Here is a 19,346-nt window from a genome sequence, read left to right as displayed (position 1 = left end):
CTCTCCATCCATAGGATAGGGGATCACTTGCTGGAGGTCCGATCAGAGACCCTCCCCATGATCAGGTATAGAAGGGCTCTGGAATTAGGCACCTCGCCATCACCTTCCTTCCCTAGATCACTCGGAGTCTGAACGCCATGAACTTAAGGGGCAGTCTGGGACCACTACAGATTTTTTATTTTTACTATGGGCCTAAAAACGCACAGGCAGATAGATGATTACAGAGGTAACTACCTGCTTGTTGCCCCCAGGGCCGACTCAGAGTGGTCACTGACCGCTCCTGCCTGCCAGAAATTCAGCTGCTTTACATCAACCGAGCCGCTCTTCTATTTCCGTGCTGCTCAGTCGATGGGACGTGACTGCAGACATCATGCTGATTGTCAGCTCCCCGCAGGTAGGCAGCGGGGAGCCAGCAGTCACTCATCACGACGTCAGCAGAGCCGAAGAGAAGCCGCTAATCTGTGAACATGACGTCTGCAGAAGCCGCTGAATCGCTGGCAGAGATCCGGGCACAACAGGCAGGTAGTTGGCAGCTACGTTCCTGTTAGTTCTCAGGGCACAAGTTGTTTTACCATTTATAATATATATTTTTTCATGGATAACGCCTTTTAGAAAGTCTTAGGGGGAAATCCCATCTCTGCCATACCTACACTGATGAGATTTTCATCTGTCGGGTTTATGCTGCTTGGACGTCCCCTCCATCTATAAGACAATTATGGCGCATGCTGAAGATTCACCATAAACGTCCAAGATGGCCTAATGCCCTATAGAAAACGAAAGACGATTTCTCGGCGCTGTGACCACTTTTCTTCAAGACGTTTTAATATAAGACACCCCGACAAAACAAAACAGGAGATTTATCAAAACTAATGCAAAAAGGGAGGCCAAAGCTACGATCAGATTGCAGCCGCCATTTTCCTAGTTGCTCTTCTTTTCCCTCGCGCCAGTCATCGTGGCTCGCTCCTGTCCGTGCCATCCAGCACTAGAAGATGGCATGCAGGTTGTCCCGTGTCTTACCAGGACCTATGAAGACACGGTCACCAGACACAGCGTCACTCACTCCGATGCTTCTCTTTTGGCGGCGCACGTTTTATTCCTGGTATTATTCGTCCAGCTCCGTCCATTGTGATCAAGTATTGTAAAAGTATCTGACGTTAAATTTTAACAACTTGAGCGGATATGCACGGCGATTTCCGTTCCTCTGTGGCAGCGGTCTCCCTCTTGACCAAAAAGCGGGTGTAGGTTCCTCCAACCATTCCTTTTGTTAGACGGCCTGGATTTATGCAAATGCAACCGGAGATATCCTATGGAGGATTCAGAAAATATTAAAAGAAAATTATGTAGTAAAATTTAAGAAATTCTACAGGCAGCAGCGATTGGGCTTTATCTAAAACACAGAGTGTTTTATGTACGGAATTATTTTTCTGTTTTTTTTTTTTCTTTTAAAGTCTTAAGTAAGACCTTAAAAAGTCCTCAAAAAGTGATTAGTGGGACCCCCAGAAATCAGACATTACCTGTCCTGAGGAATTTTACACCCATAGAAAGTGATAACACCCACAACCGTACAACTGTCAGGACGAAGACCATACTGTGCACACAGTGACTGTCAGCTGCATTCATTGGATGGCGCCTTCGGGGTTCGCATCAGAGAATTCTGACGGAAACCCCAAAGTAGCGTTCAACACTATATGTAACATAGTAACAGTTAGCAAGGCCAAAAAAAGACATTTGTCCATCCAGTTCAGCCTATATTCCATCATAATAAATCCCCAGATCTACGTCCTTCTACAGAACCTAATTGTATGATACAATATTGTTCTGCTCCAGGAAGACATCCAGGCCTCTCTTGAACCCCTCGACTGAGTTCGCCATCACCACCTCCTCAGGCAAGCAATTCCAGATTCTCACTGCCCTAACAGTAAAGAATCCTCTTCTATGTTGGTGGAAAAACCTTCTCTCCTCCAGACGCAAAGAATGCCCCCTTGTGCCCGTCACCTTCCTTGGTATAAACAGATCCTCAGCGAGATATTTGTATTGTCCCCTTATATATTTATACGTGGTTATTAGATCGCCTCTCAGTCTTTTTTCTAGACTAAATAATCCTAATTTCGCTAATCTATCTGGGTATTGTAGTTCTCCCATCCCCTTTATTAATTTTGTTGCCCTCCTTTGTACTCTCTCTAGTTCCATTATATCCTTCCTGAGCACCGGTGCCCAAAACTGGACACAGTACTCCATGTGCGGTCTAACTAGGGATTTGTACAGAGGCAGTATAATGCTCTCATCATGTGTATCCAGACCTCTTTTAATGCACCCCATGATCCTGTTTGCCTTGGCAGCTGCTGCCTGGCACTGGCTGCTCCAGGTAAGTTTATCATTAACTAGGATCCCCAAGTCCTTCTCCCTGTCAGATTTACCCAGTGGTTTCCCGTTCAGTGTGTAATGGTGATATTGATTCCCTCTTCCCATGTGTATAACCTTACATTTATCATTGTTAAACCTCATCTGCCACCTTTCAGCCCAAGTTTCCAACTTATCCAGATCCATCTGTAGCAGAATACTATCTTCTCTTGTATTAACTGCTTTACATAGTTTTGTATCATCTGCAAATATCGATATTTTACTGTGTAAACCTTCTACCAGATCATTAATGAATATGTTGAAGAGAACAGGTCCCAATACTGACCCCTGCGGTACCCCACTGGTCACAGCGACCCAGTTAGAGACTATACCATTTATAACCACCCTCTGCTTTCTATCACTAAGCCAGTTACTAACCCATTTACACACATTTTCCCCCAGACCAAGCATTCTCATTTTGTGTACCAACCTCTTGTGCGGCACGGTATCAAACGCTTTGGAAAAATCGAGATATACCACGTCCAATGACTCACCGTGGTCCAGCCTATAGCTTACCTCTTCATAAAAACTGATTAGATTGGTTTGACAGGAGCGATTTCTCATAAACCCATGCTGATATGGAGTTAAACAGTTATTCTCATTGAGATAATCCAGAATAACATCCCTCAGAAACCCTTCAAATATTTTACCAACAATAGAGGTTAGACTTACTGGCCTATAATTTCCAGGTTCACTTTTAGAGCCCTTTTTGAATATTGACACCACATTTGCTATGCGCCAGTCCTGTGGAACAGATGTGTGAATGGAGCTTAAGCCCCCCCATACACAGACTAATGTCGGCCATGCCCGCTAACAACAACTTGTTCAGCAGATCGTCTAATGAATATGGGAGCCCCAGACAATGGATTGTTGGGGGCAGTGAAGGCGCCCGCATGTCTGATTTCGGACCGCCGAGCCTTTATGAAGCAAGTCGCCTCCGCTAGTCATGTCTTGGAGCGACTTTCTCAGAGAACACAGGAGCGCTTCTATGAATGAGAAAGGTAGTTGCCGGCTGAATGTTTGGCTGAACCAAGGTTTGTCTGATAGCCATCTAAATGTATTGGGGGCTTTCTAGGGTTTGGAAACAATTGTCTTCAGATTATATTCTGAGACCTTCAGAAATAAGATTACAGATCTAAATGCATGTACAAAAATGGAGAAGTGTGACCACCCATTATACCCAAAGTGGTTCCTTGCTTTGGATAATCCCTAACAACAGAAGACCTGTCTGCTGTGTTTAGAACACAGTGTCTCCCTCCCCGGACCCCCGCTGATCAGCATTTCACAGCCTCCATTCCAAACAATGGGCTGTCTGTGTGATGCAGGCCAGGAGGGGTCCTCCACAGTCAGGGCTGAAATACACAGTAGGGGTCTGAGCTTCATTACACTAATTAGGTAGATGAAAGGGGGTTTCTAACCTGGATTAACCCTTTAAATGGGAGTCAGAATAGATACCCAAAAATCAAACATGTTAATGTGTCCTATCATATTTTTTCTTTTCACGGATGGAACATGCACCCATTTTGGTACAGGAGCATTATCATGTCTGATGTGCGTATCAAACCCCCATAAATCGAGTAAATGGGTCCACATAAAGGAAAGCAATGGATACCGTCCATGTGCCATCTAATTTCAATGATTACAAGAAAGCATCAGAACCAAAGACAGCCAAAAATGGAGTCAGGCATATTGATGGAAAGGGTTAGTCTTTTCGTATACAAAAAACAAACCATGAAGATCTGGCCTTAGGAGAGGATTTTCAGACATGGGCCAATGTTAGCCCATGGGCCATTTTCCTTTCAGACCTCAGGTACACGTGGAACATAAATAAATTTGCACTTCTTTGGACCACTTTAGGAGTCAGACGTGTGCCTGTGAATAGCAGGCGGCTCCGGCACCTTTCCTTTTTACAGATGGACGCAGTCTGGCTCCAAGTGCACAAATGCAGCGGAGATTCAGCTAAACATATAAGAATGTAAACCTTATGTGCATCAACTAACCTTGATGAAAAAGCGGAGTTCTGACGGTACAATGAAGACGTCCGGAGTGATGGGCATTATGCCATAGTTATAGTGCGCTTCATAGTCGATATTGATCTCCTCATGTGGTGGGTACAAAGGATAGAAGCTGAAAAACAAACACTGGCAGTAATAAGGGAGCCTGCGATCCACACTGCAGCCAGACAGTATCCGCTTCGCTAGCTGCATGGTGGCGCTTTGATTACTTATTAAATGCAAATTTCTACATAAAAAAAGGAGAAAAACAAAAACAAAGGGGCAGCGGATATGGCGGAGCGCCCCTAAGGTTCACATCTAGCTATTCAGTCTACTAGATCTGGTCAAATTGCTTTTCCAGCTATTCACTCACCTCCGCTGAGTCAGGATATGCTTGAGAATTCGGCTAAATCTGTCTGGCGCTCCAGTACCACTGCAATTAGAGAGAAATTAAAATATTCGACTTATACAATAAATACTACGCATGTTCTTTGGTTTTTAGAAATCATAAACCTACAGACAGACACCATCTCCATACAGTGGGATAAAAGGCCCCTCTAGCCAGGGGCGTACATAGAAATCATGTGGCCCCATAGCAAAACCTTTAATTCCCCCCCCCCCCCCCCTCCACCCAAAAAACAACAATTACCATAATTAGCATTTCTCACAACTTTGCAGTCCTTACAAAGTAATTTTCCTCCCACTAAAGCCGTAGATTGAGATTCCCCTTTCATTGCACCCATAAAGTAGAATGCCAAGAAAAGTGACCCACAGACTATTATACCCCACAGTGAATTCACCACTTTACTCTACATGCACAGTATGATGGCCCTACTCCACTCCCTGGAAAAGTATGGCGACTCCAACACACTATGATCCCCAAACTGTGACCCTCACGCAGCCCTCCTCACTACACTGTATAATGGCCCCCAACAAACCTTCACACTGTATAATTGCTTGGATACAGTATAATTGCCCCCACATAGCTCTCCATAAAGTATAGTGTACCTCACATAGTCCTCAAAATAGTATACTGCACCCCATAGTCCTCCATACTATATAATGCACCCCCCCATAGTCCTCCACATAATATAATGCACTCCCCATAGGCTTCCATATAGTATAATACACTCCCCATAGCCAAAAACACAAAAAGGATAATGCCAGCTCACCGTTAAAGTTTATAGAAGTCCAGCATGCATGGAACCATGAGCTGATCACTCATGTGCAGCAATTGGAAAAAAAAAAAAGAAAAGAAAAAAAAAAAATGTTCCAGCTTCTGGTAACATTTTCAGAATGATCTTTATTCCATCAAAAAAACTTTAAAAAAATATGGTGGACAGGAACAAGCGACGCGTTTTAAACACTGTTCTTTATCAAGCTTGATAAACAACCACCGTGTTAGAAAGGCATCGCTTGCTCCTGTTAACCACATTTTTTTTGATGGAATAAAGATTCCTCTGAAAATTTTACCAGAAGCTGGAACATTCTTTTTTTTGCCTTCTTTTTGCACTCCCCCTATCCCTCCACCTAGTATAATGCACCCCCCATAGTCCGCCATACAGTATCATTCACTCCCCATAGGCCTCCATATAGTATCATTCACTCCCCATAGGCCTCCATATAGTATCATTCACTCCCCATAGGCTTGATCACGAGCCTGGCTGAAGTACACAGGTGCCTTTTTTCAGGCTATCGGACAATTCCACCACAATTCATGGTGTAAATATATTACATCTGTCTGCTGTGATCAACCACAACCCCTCCATGCTGCACCCCCTCTGCCCCCCAAAAAAGGGTCAATGTCAAAGGAAAATACAAAATGTTGTAAAATGTTTCATTAAACGTGCAAAGCCTATTAAATTCTAAAGCCTTTGATGAGTTCCATCCCCTAAACTTTTTCGACCAGACGCCCATGCAGAACCACAATTTACCAGAAATAAGCGGCGCCATAGGTGTCAGTCTTCCTACTATCCCGCATGTACTTCTGTAGACAACAAGTATTTCAAATCTGGGGAGATAGTCGGGTGAAATGATCGGCTGAGCTAGTACCTGCTGATCTCCTCCGCACCCATGTGAAACAGTAAGTCTGTGGATGTAAATCCCACGGCTACACCATTGACAGATAAGGTACAAGGGTCTGCCACAAAGTGCACTCTCTGGGAAGAAAAAAAAAAAAATTGATTAATAAAAGAAAAGAAAAACTTTGATATTTGCAATTAGTGTAAAATCTAAAGATGAGCACAAGTGTAACCAGAGGAAGCCCCTCTGCATCGTTCCTGGCCTCCTGAGGTTAGTATTATACAGGCGATATGACACAGATACAACATCCTTTTCAGACAACATGACTTGTGCTTCTCACTTCGTGGTTTCTCTATTCTCATCTCTAAATCACACACTTCCGTAAGAAACGGCTGCAGAGACCGCGACAGCAGCAAGTGCCAGAACGTGTTCAGAATTAGTCAGAATTAGCGACAAGACACGTCACATTATATTGGGAGTCTAGGCTTGAATATTACACTTGATGGCTCCAAAAAAAAAAATAACTAAATACATTTGTGGTCGAAAACCCTAGTGGGTTAAATGAGTGGTCTAAGCCCTTAATGACCATAGCTGAAAACGTATATTTATAACTTTTTTTTTTTTTTTGGGGGGGGGGTGGGGGGGAGGGAGGTGATGTTTGCTCCTCTATTAAAAAAAATTACGGCTTCTGAAATGTAATCTTTTTCATCAGAGGAGTTATAGGTCTTGATGTACAATGGGAGAAATTTTATTCTGTGTCGCCGTTTGGTAGAAACCACTCAAACTAAATGTCACCGGGCGCATTCAGAGGGCTGTAAAAATCGTACCGAGATCAGGCCGCAGTGCACGGACTGGCCGGCGGTTCTCCCCACCTGAGTGTGACAGCTTGATATATGTATATATATCTATGCAGCCGTCACGCTCGGGTCGGTAGAGCCGCCGGCCAGTTCGTCACTGTTCCGATCTCAGCCTGGTTTATACGGCAGTCTGAATGCGCCCCAACTGTGATATTTAGTGGGATTGAAGACCTTAACATCTTCCCTTCTCTAACAATATAAAATTACAATTTTTTTTTTTACTCTAAAAATAAAAAGGTATGTAGTTTGGCACTTTTTTTTTTTTTTTTGTTGAAACTTGTGAATGCAATCGAATAGGGGTTACCGGCTTATCTTCCTTGGCCGCATCATAGCAGCTAAACGGAGGCTGGGGATAGACAGGATCGTGGTGAACATCTCTGACGGAGGGGACAAACACCAAATGGGATCCAGATCTGAAGAAATACGGGAAGCAGAAATTAACAGAAAATTATTAATTACGGCCACAAATGAGAAGATAGTTACTGATGATTCTTACAGTCTGTGTGGTCTGTGGTGAAAATATAGCGCACAGATCTGGCACCGCTCCGGCCAGCTTTTCAAAGTGAGGCTAGAGATGATTGTCAGGTGTCTTCACTTTGCAAGAAACCCATTATCTCACCTGCAGCGGAGCCAGACTAGTCTGGACTCTGGCGCACAGATCTATTTCCGAATAATATACCTGGCTGCAATGGTGCAGCCAGGATCTGAGCGATGATGCCAGCGGTTTGGGCACCATGAACCACGTTGGCAGGTTCCCTGTGACTTCTTCTCATACAGAGAACCCAATTTGCAGCCTCACTTACTGCCTTGTGCCTTCGATGATCATTTTCAGGCAAGATTTAAACACTTCTTCGAACGTCACCGTCAGCTGCAAGTTCTGACAATGAGAAAAACAAGTAAAAATGGTTCAGTGTGTATAGTCTACCGCCATGTTTCCAGTCTGTGCAGAACCCCAAAGATGACGACAAGTCCCGGCTGCTCCAGTTATTAGCGCTAAACTGCTCCATGATGGGTTCTCCAAGGTAATGAAGGCTCATCTGGGCAGTTATTTTCAGCAGCGACTTGCAGCCAGTCTAAAAACTACATTTTACTGTATGTTATTGATGCAAAAATCTGTTCAGCGCCCGGGAATTGGACACGTTATTCTTCATTACATTTTTTTCTTTTTAGGTATGGGCCGTCCGATAGTAAATGGCCTCTAGTCACCTCTCTGGATCCATCGCAGGCTGCTACAGTCGTCAGCTTCGGAAGCCATGACTGCCCTGTCCGGATATCACAGAATAGCTAAAGCCTGTGAACGGCTGCAGTGGTAAAGGGCATGCTCTTGTCACCTAACTGCTGCAGGCAATCACTTTATCAATGATTTTGTGACATGGACAGCGCCGTTTTCTATTCTGATGCCGGCCACTACAGCAGCCTGTGATGGATCCATTAAGTATGTGTAGGATAGTGAAGATTTTACCTCAACCTGTTGATGTTTTGAATCCAAAAAGGGTCCGAGCTGCAAAGACAGAAAACATGCAATATGTCAGTCATATGGGGGGGTATATTTAATCTCCGGCTTCGTCGCCCGTCCTCGGATCTCACCAGAATGCAGACATCTGGACGGTCTCTATTAATAACATCCACCAGATCCTTTAGGGCATCATAAGTGATGGTGTCCGATGTGGTGAACGGTCCACAGGCTGCAATTATCATCTGCTGGGCGCAGTCTGCACAGAAGGAAATGGGAAGATTATACAGAAGATTATTGTTAAAGGGATGGTGGGGGTCCGCCAATATCTGGGGGTCACGCTCGAAAAGAAGCTATTGCCGAGTACACTGTGACAAATAAACTTACTAGAAACTTAGTATTTAACTTAAAAAAAAAAAAAAAATTATGTATGTGATATAAATAAGACCTTCATGTATTAATGCCGCCATCCATTATTTATAATGTGACTCGCACAAGTGACAAATCAGGCTGGATTATAGGAGGGCAAAAACCATGACTATGTAGACCACACTCACGACATCTTAGTTTGGTGCACAGCCAATTACTTTTAGGGATCATTCACACTATAATAAAAAAAAAAAAAAAATTATTTCGGTCAGGAAAAAAAAAACATGAAAATAAAATAAACAAAAAAACAAAACTGTCCCCATAGGGTAGGTGGAATAAATTGTACAGAAAACGGGAAGTATTTGTCTTAAAGGGTTAAAAAGCAGACTGTCCGAAAACTTCCTCCCGAGTGCGGGACTACATATGAAAGGACATCAATATTATCCTGCTGCCAGAACTGCAAGCCGACGTCACTCGCAAGCTGCATCTTGTAGGGATCCTAGAGAAATTCAATGGCGCAGGTGTTTGACTCGCAGGCACAAGCAGCGGCCGGCAGGACAGAGCCGGACAATTACCAGGAAACTGGTGGCCGCCTGCAGCTGCCTCTATAACCTTTGTTTGTGCTCGTCATACTTGTCAGGTCTTCACCTACTGATGCAATATAGACCCCAAGATACATGATCATTCCCCCAGCACAGGCAGACCCCCTACACATGCATGCTTAGCTCTGATGAGTGCGCATGTGTTCTCAAAAGGAAGAGGAAGACAAGCTGCGGCCGCCCATCCTCCCGTGGCCGCCCATCCTCCCGCGGCCGCCCATCCTCCCGCGGCCGCCCATCCTCCCGCGGCCGCCCATCTTCGATAAACACAAATAGAATGTTCGCACAGGCTGACAGCACTTCCATGCACACAGAACACCGATACGATTTTTCTCTGCAGCACGACTCGTTTTTACCCAAGACAACGTGCTGTCGAGAAATTTATTTTTTTTTTTTAAATAAGAAAATTTTAAAATTCATGACATGACGAACAAGCGTTTTGCTCATTCACTGTGTGTGACCGGCTGATAATCCAGAAATGAGTGTTCCTACGAATCGGCACTCAATGAATTAACTTTAGTTGCCTCCAAGTAGGTGTTATCAGATAGTTTTCACTGGGGATGGGGGGTAGGGAGTAAACTTCTCCCTGTAGGAGTTACTATCTGATAAGGTTAGTGGAGCCAAATGGGTGTTAACTGCTAAATACTTTCCTTGCCAATGTGTCTGAAACAGAGGCAAAATACAAAAAAAAATAAAAAAAAAATAAAAAAAAACAAACACACACATAAACACCTTTTATTCCGCTCTGCAGCCACACTTTCATTGTGTGTCCAGTTCAACATGAAAATGTTGGTGCCAAGTCCTCTAATGATCCCTAACATGTTTAGGTCCCCTCTCCCCATCTCTACACCACCTGGCTTTATTTTTGGTATTCGTGCACATTTGTACAAAAAGCTTTTTCCCTTCTAATGAGTCTCTTCTGTCTTGAGTGTTGATCATATTCTGTCTGGCTGATGTACAAGATTGTGGCTTCTGGAAACACAATGTCTTATATATGTAAGGGTCTGTTTACTAAAAACCTCCGCTTCCTGTCACTTTTTTTTTTTTCAGAAAAAAAAAAAATAATTTTCTGCCATTTTTTTTTCTCTTCAGTAACTACCAAATGTGCACAGAAGAAAACTTAACAGTGCCGCATACAATGAGGCACACAGAGGCTGAGCCTCAGCATTGGGCCGTAGGTCTCCCACTGCCGAAGTCTCTGCTCCGTGCACTCTGTATCACAGCGGTATCGTCCCGTAGAAGCAACGGTGCTAGGGAGGAATCCACACACTGCAGCAATCCTTAACCCCTTAACAACCGCCAACACGACTTAATGGCGGCAGGTAAGGGTACTTATTCCTCAGCAGTGCTGAGAAATAAGGTTATAGCACCCCCCAGCGTCAGAAATTTTCAGGGGTCTCAACTACCTGGGGTAGCCGAGACCCCAGAGAACATAATTTGGGTCAACGAAAAAAAAAAAAAAAGTCAAGTTTTCTATTTATTTCTCTCTCCTCTGATATGATCCAGCACATTAGAGGAGAGAGAAATGGGGTCCCACAAGCCTCCCCGGTACCTCCTGCATCCCCCCAAGCCCTCAGAGTCCTCTTCCGGGAAGAAAATGGCGAAGATCTGCCGGACAGCACCAGGAGATTTCTCCTATTGATTCATTTTGATTACTGTGATAGTCCCTATCACAGTGATGATAATAATAAAAAAAAAAAAAAAGTAAACCAAACCCCCCCCTTTATCTACGCAAAAATACAGTACATTTTATTTTATTTCCATTAGGGTTAATTTTGGGGGTTGGGGTTACATTTGAATGGTGTTAGAATTGAGTCAGAATTGAGGTTTTTCCACTGTTTAGGTACATCAGGGGGTCTCCAAACGAGACATGGCGCCACCATTGATTCCAGCCAATTTTGCATTCAAAAAGTCAAACGGTGCTCCCTTCCTTCTGAGCCCTGCCATGCGCCCAAACAGTGGTTTACCCCCACATACAGGGTATAGTTGTACTCAGGAGAAAATGGACCACAAAATTTGTTATGCAATTTCTCCTCATACCATTGTGAAAATAAAAAAAATTAGGTTCCAAAGTAAATTTTGTGTGAAAAAAAAAGGGAAAATGTTAATTTCTTCCTTCCACATTGCTTTAGTTCTCGTGAAGCATCTGAAGGGTTAATAAAATTCAAACTTCTTGAATGTGGTTTTGTGCACCTTGAGGGGTGCAGTTTTTAGAATGGTGTCACTTTTGGGTATTTTCTGTTATATTCATCCCTCAAACTCACTTCAAATGTGAGATGGTCCCAAAAAAAAAATAATTAAAATATTTTTTTTTAACCCCTTAAGCCCCGAGGGTGGTTTGCACGTTAATGACCGGGCCAATTTTTACAATTCTGACCACTGTCCCTTTATGAGGTTATAACTCTGGAACGCTTCAACGGATCTTGGCGATTCTGACAATGTTTTCTCGTGACATATTGTACTTCATTTTAGTGGTAACATTTATTCGATATAACTTGCGTTTATTTGTGAAAAAAACGGAAATTTGGCGAAAATTTAGAAAATTTCGCAATTTTCCAACTTTAAATTTTTATGCCCTTAAATCACAGAGATATGTCACGCAAAATACTTAATAAGTAACATTTCCCACATGTCTACTTTACATCAGCACAATTTTGGAACCAAAATTTTTTTTTGTTAGGGAGTTATAAGGGTTAAAAGTTGACCAGCAATTTCTCATTTTTACAACACCATTTTTTTTTAGGGACCACATCTCATTTGATGTCATTTTGAGGGGTCTATATGATAGAAAATACCCAAGTGTGACACCATTCCAAAAACTGCACCCCTCAAGGTGCTCAAAACCACATTCAAGAAGTTTATTAACCCTTCAGGGGTGTCACAGGAATTTTTGGAATGTTTAAATAAAAATGAATATTTAACTTTTTCACACAAAATTTATTTCAGCTCCAATTTGTTTTATTTTACCAAGGGTAACAGGATAAAATGGATGCCAAACATTGTTGTACAATCTGTACTGAGTATGCTGATACCCCATATGTGGGGGTAAACCACTGTTTGGGCGCATGGCAGAGCTCGGAAGGGAAGGAGTGCCATTTGACTTTTCAATGCAAAATTGACAGGAATTGAGATGGGACGCCATGTTGCGTTTGGAGAGCCCCTCATGTGCCTAAACATTGAAACCCCCCACAAGTGACACCATTTTGGAAAGTAGACACCCTAAGGAACTTATCTAGAGGTGTGGTGAGCACTTTGACCCAACAAGTGCTTCACAGAAGTTTATAATGCAGAGCCGTAAAAATAAAAAATCATATTTTTTCACAAAAATGATCTTTTCGCCACCAATTTTTTATTTTCCCAAGGGTAAGAGAAGAAATTAGACCACAAAAGTTGTTGTGCAATTTGTCCTGAGTGCGACGATACCCCATATGTGGGGGTAAACCACTGTTTGGGCGCATGGCAGAGCTCGGAAGGGAAGGAGCGCCATTTGACTTTTCAATGCAAAATTGACTGGAATTAAGATGGGACGCCATGTTGGTTTGGAGAGCCCCTGATGTGCCTAAACATTAAAACCCCCCACAAGTGACACCATTTTGGAAACTAGACCCCTAAGGAACTTATCTAGATGTGTTTTGAGAGCTTTGAACCCCCAAGTGTTTCACTACAGTTTATAACGCAGAGCCGTTAAAATAATTTTTTTTTTTTTTTTCGCAAAAATTATTTTTTAGCCCCCAGTTTTGTATTTTCACAAGGGTAACAGAATAAATTGGACCCCAAAAGTTTTGTCCAATTTGTCCTGAGTACGCTGATACCCAATATGTGGGGGGGAACCACTGTTTGGGCGCATGGCAGAGCTCGGAAGGGAAGGAGCGCCATTTGGAATGCAGACTTAGATGGATTGGTCTGCAGGAGTCACGTTGCATTTGCAGAGCCCCTGATGTACCCAAACAGTAGAAACCCCCCACAAGTGACCCCATATTAGAAACTAGCCCTCCCAAGGAACTTATCTAGATGTGTTGTGAGAACTTTGAACCCCTAAGTGTTTCACTACAGTTTATAACGCAGAGCCGTGAAAATAAAAATTCTTTTTTTTCCCCACAAAAATGATTTTTAGCCCCCCAAATTTTTATTTTCCCAAGGATAACAAGAGAACTTGGACCCAAAAAGTTGTTGTCCAATTTGTCTCGAGTACGATGATACCCCATATGTTGGGGTAAACCCCTGTTTGGGCGCACGGGAGAGCTCGGAAGTGAAGGAGCACTGTTTTACTTTTTCAATGCAGAATTGGCTGGAATTGAGATCGGACGCCATGTCGCGTTTGGAGAGCCCCTGATGTGCCTAAACAGTGGAAACCCCCCAATTATAACGGAAACCCTAATCCAAACACACCCCTAACCCTAATCCCAACGGTAACCCTAACCACACACCTAACCCAGACACACCCCTAACCCTAATCCCAACCCTATTCCCAACCGCAAATGTAATCCAAACCCTAACCCTAGCCCTAGCCCTAACCCTAACGGGAAAATGGAAATAAATACATTTTTTTTTAATTTTATTATTTTTCCCTAAGGCTAGGTTCACATTGCGTTAGGGAAATCCGTTTAGCGCTAGCGGATTGCGCTAACGCAATGTCTTTTTAGGTGTCGTGTTTAGTGGTCGCGTTAACGTCCCCGCTCTGGAAGATCGGGGATCGGACCTCGGGCGCGCCGCGGACGCTGCAAGCAGCGTCTGAGGCGCGCCACAAAAGAACGGCACCTTGCTAGCGCGAGCCGAAAATGGCACGCTCTAGCGATGCGCTACACCCGAAAATCACATTGCTGTCAATGGTTGTGCTAACGGACCCGTTGCACGGCGTTAATTGTGACATTTTCGCCGTGCAACGCTGTCTGTTAGCGTTAACCCATTAACGCAATGTGAACCTAGCCTAACTAAGGGGGTGATAAAGGGGGGGGTTTGATTTACTTTTATAGCGTTTTTTATATCGGATTTTTATGATTGGCAGCCGTCACACACTAAAAGACGCTTTTTATAGCAAAAAAGTTTTTGCGTCTCCACATTTTGAGACCTATAATTTTTCCATATTTTGGTCCACAGAGTCATGTGAGGTCTTGTTTTTTGCGGGACGAGTTGACGTTTTTATCGGTTACATTTTCGGACACGTGACAGTTTTTGATCGCTTTTTATTCCGATTTTTTGTGAGGCAGAATGACCAAAAACCAGCTATTCATGAATTTCTTTTGGGGGAGGCGTTTATACCGTTCCGCTTTTGGTAAAATTGATGAAGCAGTTTTATTCTTCGGGTCAGTACGATTACAGCGACACCTCATTTATATCTTTTTTTTATGTTTTGGCGCTTTTATACGATAAGTTATTTTATAGAAAAAATAATTATTTTGGCATCGCTTTATTCTGAGGACTATAACTTTTTTATTTTTTTGGTTATGATGCTATATGGCGGCTCGTTTTTTGCGGGACAAGATGACGTTTTCAGAGGTACCATGGTTATTTATATCCGTCTTTTTGATCGCGTGTTATTCCACTTTTTGTTCAGCGTTATGATAATAAAGCGTTGTTTTTTGGCTCGTTTTTTTTTTTTTTTTTTCTTACGGTGTTCACTGAAGGGGTTAACTAGTGGGCCAGTTTTATAGGTTGGGTCGTTACGGACGCGGCGATACTAAATATGTGTACTTTTATTGTTTTTTTTTTTTGTTTTTTTTAGATAAAGAAATGTATTTATGGGAATATTTTTTTTTTTTCTGCTTTATTTAGGAATTTTTTTTTTTTTTTTTTTTACACGTGTGGATATTTTTTTTTTTTACTTTTTCACTTTGTCCCAGGGGGGGACATCACAGATCACCGATCTGACAGTGTGCACAGCACTCTATCAGATCGGTGATCTGACATACAGCCGGGCAGGATTAGAGCTGCAGCTGCAGCCTGATCCTGACCCGGAAGTGTTCCCTGCAGGACCCGGAAGCAGCCCGGCGGCCATTTTGGATCCGGGGACTGCAGGGAGAAGACGCTCAGTACACGGTGAGTACATCACCGTGTACCGATAGTCTCAGGGAAGCCCGCAGGGAGCCCCCTCCCTGCGCGATGCTTCCCTGCACCGCCGGCACACCGCGATCATCTTTGATCGCGGTGTGCCGGGGGTTAATGTGCCGGGAGCGGTCCGTGACCGCTCCTGGCACATAGTGCCGGATGTCAGCTGCGATAGGCAGCTGACACCCGGCCGCGATCGCATATGACGTACTATCCCGTCACTGGGAATTAAGTCCCAGGTCACCTGGATGGGATAGTACGTCATATGGGATTAAGGGGTTTATAAATTTTGTTGGAAAAATGAGAAATCGCTGATCAACTTTAAAACCTTGTAATATTCTAAAAAAAATAATAAAATTACAGTATGTACTCGAGTATAAGCCGACCCAAGTATAAGCCGAGACCTCGAATTTTGCCACAAAAAAACTGGGAAATCTTAATGACTCGAGTAGAGTATAAGCCCAGGGTGGAAAATGCAGCAGCTACTGGTGAATGTCAAAGATACAAATAGATACCAATAAAAGTCAAATTGAGACATGAGTAGGTTAAATGTTTTTGAATATCCATATTGAATCAGGAGCCCCATATAATGCTCCATACAAAATACGCCCCATATAATGCTCCATACAGTTCATGATGGCCCCATAAGATGCTCCATATTAAAATATGCCCCATATAATGCTCCACAAATGCTGATTATGCCCCATAACATGCTCCATAATGATATTTGCCACATCTAAAGCTGCAGAAACATTGATCATGACCCATAAGATGCTCCATGTAGACGTTTGCCCCATATGCTGTTGCTGCGATAAAAAAAAAAAAAAATATCACATACTCTCCTCTCGTCGCTCAGGCCCCCGGAACTTGCTATATTCACCTGCTCCCCGTTCCACCGCCGCTGCGTCTTCCCCGTCCTCTGCATTGACTGTTCAGGCAGAGGGCGGCGCGCTCACTAATCGCGTCATCGCGCCCTCTGACCTGAGCATCACTGCAGAGGACGGTGAAGACGCAGGCGATGGAAAGGGGAGCAGGTGAATATCGCGCACTACGTTATACTCACCTGCTCCTGGCACGGTCCCTGGTTCTCCGGCAGCTTCTTCCTGTACTGAGCGGTCACATGGTACCACTCATTACAGTAATGAATATGCGGCTCCACCCCTATGGGAGTGGAGTGGGGTACAGTAATGAGCGGTACCATGTGACCGCTCACTACAGGCACAAGCTGCCGGCGCCAGGGAACCAGGGACTGCGCCAGGAGCAGGTGAGTATGATTACACAGCTGCTGCTTCACCTCCCCTGCCAACCCCTGGGTATGACTCGAGTATAAGCCGAGAGGGGCAAGTTCAGCCTAAAAAATGGGCTGAAATTCTCGGCTTATACTAGAGTATATACCCTATGTTTCCAAAATTGTGCTGATGTAAAGTAGACATGTCGGAAATGTTATTTATTAAGTATTTTGTATGACATCTCTCTCTGATTTAAGGGCACAAAAACTAAAAGTTTGAAAATTGCAAAATTTTGAAAATTTTGCCAAATTTCTGGTTTTTTTTTCATAAATAAACACAAGTTATATTGAAGAATTTTACCACTAACATGAAGTACAATATGTCACGAAAAAAAAACTATCCTAGAATCAGTTGGATCCGTTGAAGCGTTCCAGAGCTATAACCTCATAAAGTGACAGTGGTCAGAACTGTAAAAATTGGCCCGGTAATTAAGTACAAAATGGACTGTCACCAAGGGGTGAAGAAGAAAAAAAAAAAAAAACAGCAAAACTTCCTACGTGTGGCCAACCAATTACCGTATATACTCGAGTATACAAAGGCACTAATGATTGACCTCGTGGAGACCAAAACATCCACACCACGGAGACACCATCACGTGTTTCTCAATGCAGTGATCCAGAACACGTGATGGTGTTTCCGCAGCTCCTCTACATATACTCGAGTATAAGCCGAGATTTTCAGCTTACTTTTTTGGGCTGAATGTCCCCCCCTCGGCTTATACTTGAGTCATACCCGGGGGTCGGCAGGTGAGGGGAGCAGGGGCTGTCTAATTATACTCACCTACTCCTGGCGCGGTACCTGCAGGTCCCTGGCTTCCCCGGCGCCGGCAGCATCTTCCTGTACCGAGTGGTCACTACAGACCGCTCACTACAGAAAGAAGCTGCAGCGCCGGGAAAGCAGGGACTGCACAGCGCCAGGAGCAGCTGAGTATAACGGGGAGGGGGAGCGCTGCGCGATAGTCACCTGCTCCTCGTTCCGGCACCGCTCCATCTTCAGCAGTGACGCTCAGGTCAGAGGGCGCGGTGACGTAGTTTGTGCGCGCCCTCAGCCTGAACGTCAGTGCTGAAGATGGAGCGGTGCCGGAACGATCAGCACGTGAATATTGAAAGCGCCGGGAGCCTGAGCGACGGAGATGGGAGTATGTCATTTTTTTTTTTATCACAGCAAATGGGGCAAGTGTCTGTATGGAGCATCTATGGGGCCATAACGTTTGTGCAGCACTATAAAGGTACAGTCACACTCAGCAACTTTACAATGAGAACGACAACGATCCGTGACGTTGCAGCGTCCTGGATAGCGATCTCGTTGTGTTTGACACGCAGCAGCGATCTGGATCCTGCTGTGACATCGCTGGTCGGAGCTAGAAGTCCAGAACTTTATTTCGTCGTCAGGTCGGCGTGTATCGTCATGTTTGACATCAAAAGCAACGACGCCAGCAACGTTTTACATGGAGCGAACAACCAGCGAGAACGATAAGTGAGTCGCCGTTACGTCACTGGATCGCTCCTGCATCGTTCTGGAGTTGCTGTGTGACGCCTCTACAGCGACCTAAACAGCGAAGCTCCAGCGATCGGCTCGTTGTCTATATCACTGCAGCGTCGCTGAGTGTGACGGTACCTTAAGGGCCAAGTGTCTGTATGGGGCCATAATCAGTGTTTGTGCAGCACTATATGGAGCAAATATCTTTATGGAGCATCTTATGGGGCCATAATCAGCATTTGCGCAGCATTATATTCTGCAAATATGTCTATGGAGCATCTTATGGGGCCATTATTAACCTTTATGCAGGCTAATAAGGGGCATATTTTAATATGGAGCATCTTATGGGGCCATCATGAACTTTATGGAGCATTATATGGGGCTCCTGATTCAATATGGATATTCAAAAACACTTAACCTACTGATGTCTCAATTTATTTTACTTTTATTGGTATCTATTTTTACTTTTGACATTTACCGGTAGCTGCTGCATTTCCCACCCTAGGCTTATACTCGAGTCATTAAGTTTTCCCAGTTTTTTTGTGGCAAAATTAGGGGGGGGGGGGTCGGCTTATACTTAGGTCGGCTTATACTCGAGTATATACAGTAGATAGATTTGCCAACAAATAAGTCACTCGGCCAAAGATCTCGGCTACATCATAGCGCAATAGAAGCCGATGGAGTCATATGGCAGCCTCAACTACGACAAGCAAGTCCAGCCACACCAGATTTTTGGCAAGTTGCAGTATCTAATGCGATCCTATTGGCCAAATTGTGCTACAATTTGGCAACACGACCGGTTTGTGGCCAAAGTAGGAGTGTGGCCCCAGCCTTGTGCT

General features: G+C 43.9%; 1 protein-coding gene across 3 annotated transcripts in view; it reads right to left on the bottom strand.

Annotated features, from left to right (window-relative positions):
- Positions 1-801: 801 nt before the first annotated feature.
- The window catches only part of POLA2 (DNA polymerase alpha 2, accessory subunit), a 35,516-nt gene continuing 16,971 nt past the window's right edge, over positions 802-19,346 (bottom strand). For all 3 annotated transcript variants that reach the window (XM_069739717.1, XM_069739718.1, XM_069739720.1), the window contains exons 12-19: positions 8,861-8,985; positions 8,736-8,774; positions 8,077-8,150; positions 7,578-7,686; positions 6,447-6,553; positions 4,768-4,827; positions 4,401-4,527; positions 802-1,304 (exon numbers count right to left, since the gene is read on the bottom strand). In XM_069739717.1, the coding sequence (XP_069595818.1) occupies positions 1,155-1,304; positions 4,401-4,527; positions 4,768-4,827; positions 6,447-6,553; positions 7,578-7,686; positions 8,077-8,150; positions 8,736-8,774; positions 8,861-8,985 (791 nt within the window). In that variant the 3' untranslated portion in view covers positions 802-1,154. The remainder of the gene's footprint in view (positions 1,305-4,400; positions 4,528-4,767; positions 4,828-6,446; positions 6,554-7,577; positions 7,687-8,076; positions 8,151-8,735; positions 8,775-8,860; positions 8,986-19,346) is intronic.

This window comes from Ranitomeya imitator, chromosome 9 (assembly GCF_032444005.1).
Source record: "Ranitomeya imitator isolate aRanImi1 chromosome 9, aRanImi1.pri, whole genome shotgun sequence".
NCBI lineage: Eukaryota > Metazoa > Chordata > Amphibia > Anura > Dendrobatidae > Ranitomeya > Ranitomeya imitator.
The sequence above is the reverse complement of the archived record's forward strand: the minus strand, read 5'-3'. Positions and strand labels throughout refer to the sequence as shown.